The sequence below is a fragment of the Carlito syrichta genome, unplaced genomic scaffold (genome assembly GCF_000164805.1).
Source record: "Carlito syrichta isolate Samal-C Ts95f unplaced genomic scaffold, Tarsius_syrichta-2.0.1 Scaffold115961, whole genome shotgun sequence".
Classification (NCBI taxonomy): domain Eukaryota; kingdom Metazoa; phylum Chordata; class Mammalia; order Primates; family Tarsiidae; genus Carlito; species Carlito syrichta.
Window position 1 is genome coordinate 222,705 of NW_007060057.1, and position 3,892 is coordinate 226,596.

General features: G+C 36.6%; 1 protein-coding gene across 7 annotated transcripts in view; it reads right to left on the reverse strand.

Moving 5' to 3' along the window:
* Positions 1–3,892, reverse strand: part of DLG1 (discs large MAGUK scaffold protein 1) — a 102,653-nt gene that overhangs the window by 6,684 nt on the left and 92,077 nt on the right. For all 7 annotated transcript variants that reach the window (XM_021706778.1, XM_021706773.1, XM_021706770.1 and 4 more), the window contains one exon: positions 1,289–1,380. In XM_021706778.1, coding sequence (XP_021562453.1) covers positions 1,289–1,380 — 92 coding nt within the window. The remainder of the gene's footprint in view (positions 1–1,288; positions 1,381–3,892) is intronic.

Below are 3,892 nucleotides of genomic sequence, written 5' to 3' on the forward strand. Positions count from 1 at the left end.
GAGTGGACACTGCACTCCAGTCTGGGCGACAGAGTGAGACTTCACCTCAAAAAAAAAAAAGACGACATACAAACGGCCAACAGGTATAAAAGGGGCTCAATCTCACTAATAACCAGAGAGATACAAATCAAAACTACAATGAGATATTATCTCACGCATGTTGATGGCTATTATAAAAAAGACATGAGCTAAGTGTTGATGTGGAGAAAGGAAAACTTTGTACACTGTTGGTGGGAATATAAATTAGTAAAGCCATTATGGAAAACAAATATGGAAGTTTTTCAAAAAAATAAAAACAGAACAACCAAAAATGATCTGGCAATCTCACTATTGGGTATATACCCAAAGGAAATGAGATGAGTATGCTGAAGACTTATCTATACTCCCATGTTCATTGAAGCATAATTTATAATAGTCAAGGTATGAAAACAACCTAAATGTCTGTCAAAAGATGAATGGACAAAGAAAATATGGTATATATGCTGAATGGAATATTATTCAGCCACAAAAAGAAGAAAATTCTGTAATTTGTGACAACATGGGTGAATGCTTAGGACTATGCTAAATAAAATAAGCCAGATGCAAAAAAGTAATGTATAATTTTACTTATATGTAAAATAAAAAACGCTGAACTCATAGAAGCAGAGAACAAAATGGTGTTTTCCAGGGGCTGCAGGGTAGGAAAAAAGGGAAGATGTTGGTCAAAGGGAAGTACTTTCACTTATAAGATGAATAAGTTCTGGGGACCTAATGTACAACAGGGTGACTATAGACAGTAGACCTTAACTGTCTTCACCACAAACACACAAAATGTCAACCATGTACAGTGACAGATGTGTTGATTTGACTGTGGTAATAAGTTTACAATGTGCATGTATAGCAAATTACATTGTACACCTGGAAAAAATATAAATCTTGTCAACTATACCTCAACATACCTGGAAAAAATGGATCAAAATTCATAAAAGATAAGAGAAAAATCAGAGTTTGACAGAGGAAAACAAATCAAAATCTATTTTCTTCCACCCAAATATGAATTATTCCTGTACATGCTGTTGTAACTGATATCCTAAGAAACATGCAATTTCAAGATTTTCCATCACTACTGCTTAGGCCAGATGCATTTCCAACAGGACAAAACCAGACTTTAAGGGTTTATTCTGATAATGATAGTACTAGTTACTACTGGTAGATGTTGGCACAGTTCAAAATCCATTTGAATGGGTCAGTTCATGTGGCCTCAAAGCAAAATTCTATCATAAAGGGCACGGTCACACATGATTCCAACCTGTGAAATGTTCAGTAAACTCTTGTTCCAATTTCATGGCTCTCTCAAATGTTTTTCTGGCTTGTTCTTCTGTTAGACGCTTATTCATTTCCCTATGCAAATAAATTTAGAAATTGGCAATTACCACATTATAATACTTTTTGAAAAAAAGATGACGGAGAGATGACATGTAAAGCATAAAACCATGAAAAGCTGAGCTCTGTAGAAAATATGAGTATCGTTAAAAAATGTATTCAGTCATTGAATATGCTGCTTTATACTTGGAATGACAGAAGGGTTTTTGACACATTCTGCACGGGCTCAAAGTAGCAAAAGGAAAAAAAAGTCCCACATCCTAAGCATTAATCTATGACAGTATTGGCTTTGATGAAAATTTCACACTATGACTTTCACAATGACTTACAGATCTACTTACCAATTTATAAAAAATAAAGAAGGCACATGAACTCATTAAACAACACTATGAGAAGGCAATCAGAAAATAGTTTGGAGAAAACTCTGCAGAAAAAATGATGTGGTTTCTTTCACAAATAAATGGGGAGAAGGCCGGGCTGGTGGCTCAGCCTGTAATCCCAGCACTTTGGGAGGCTGAGGTGAATGGATTGCCTGAGCCCGTAGGATTGAGACCAGGCCGGGCAACTTGGTGAGACCTCATCTCTGCAATAAAAAAAAAAATTAGCTGGGTGTGGTAGTGTGTGCCTGTAGTTCCGGCTACTTGGAAGGTTGAGGTGGAAGGATCACCAGAGCCTAGCGGGTCGACACTGGGGTGGCCATGACTATGTCACTGCACTCTAGTCCGGGTGACGGAGAGTGACCCCAACTTCAAAAATAAAATAAATGGGAAGAGGAGAAATGTGGAGGGAGAAACCACAGATTAAAAAACATAACCAATTGCTACACACAAACCTTATTTGGAACTTAATTACAAAAAATTAAAAAACACAAAACTTATGAAATAGACATATTTGAACTGATATCAGATTATTGTTATTTTAAGTATGATAATTACAGTAGTGTCTTTTTAATAAGAAATGATTATCTTTCAGAGATATACTGATATATAGACAAAATGATATGTCTGGGATTTGTTCAAAATAATCTGGAATGAAGGGGTAAGGAGAGGGAAGGATAGATGAAGCAGGATTGCTCATGAGCTCATAATTATTGCTGCACCTGAATGAATATATATGAGTTTGTTCCCAGCTTAAGAAGGAAAGATTTCAATATTTTGCCGTTAAGTACAATGTTTGCTATGATATCCTGTAGAGTTACTGTCTAGTGTTCTTTCATTTTACCCTATAAAATTACCTTCAGAAATTCCTGTAGGGTAGGTCTAGTGGTAACGAACTCCCTCAGCTTGTGTTAATTTCTCCCTCAATTCTGAGGAACAGTTTTGCCATATATAGGGTTCCTGGTTGAACTGTTTTTTTTTCTTTCAGTGCTTTTAATACATCATCCCCTGCCTTCTGACCTCCAAAGTTTGTGATGAAAATCTGTTGATAATCTTACTGGGAAATCCCTTGTACATGGTGAGTTGCTTCCCTCTTACTGCTTTCCAGACACTTTCTGTCTCTCGACAGTTTGATTATAATGTGCCTCAATATAGGTCTATAAGTTTATCCCACTTGGAGTTCACTGAACTTCTTGGCTATTTATGTTCATATTTTTCATCAAATATGGGAAGTTTCTTTCCATTTTAAAAATAATCTTTCTGCCTCTTTCTCTATTTTCTGAGACTCCCACAATGTATATATTGGTCACCTGATGGTATCCTCACAGGTCTCTTTGGCTCTGTTCAATTTTCTTCAATCATTTTTCTTCTGTTCCCCAGACTCAATAATTTCCATTGTCCTAAGTTTGCTCTTTCATTTGCCTGTTAAAATCCACCTTTGAATTCCCCTAGTGAAATTTTCATTTCAGCAATTGTACTTTTTAACTCTAGAATTTTTTAGGTTTCTATTTATATTTCCATTTTGCTCATATTATTTCCTTGACTCTACTCCATATCTTTTAGTTTGCTAAGCATCTTCAAGACAGTTGAGTTACAGTTTTTATCTAGTAAGTCTAACATCTGGTCTTTCTCAGGGACAGTTTTCTGTTTATTTTTCCTTTGAATGGGTCACACTTTCCTGCTCATTTGCCGTGTGATTTTTTTGTTGAAAACTAGATATCTGAATTTTATGATGTGGTAACTCTGAAGATTAAATTCTCCCTTCCCCAGGGTTTGCTGTTTTATTTAAAATTTAATTTTATTACTTATTGTACAGTGTTTCTGTGCCAGGGATCAGCCTGAAGTGCACCTAATTTAGAGTCTTCTCAGGTATTTTCCAAGCCAGTGCTTTTCTTTTTTTTTGAGTTGGGAGTGTCACTTTTGTCACCAGAGATAGAGTACAGTGGCATGCTTATGGCCACTGCAGCCTCAACCTGCTGGGCTCAGGCGATCTCAGGCTGATCCACCTCAGCCTTCCAAGCAGCTGGAACTACAGATGTACGCCACCATGCCCAGCTCCAAGTCAGTACTTTTCCATGAACATGCATGGCGGCTTTGCAAATTCAGCCCCCTACTCACAACCCAATATGTGGTTACTTTTTTTTTTTTTTTTT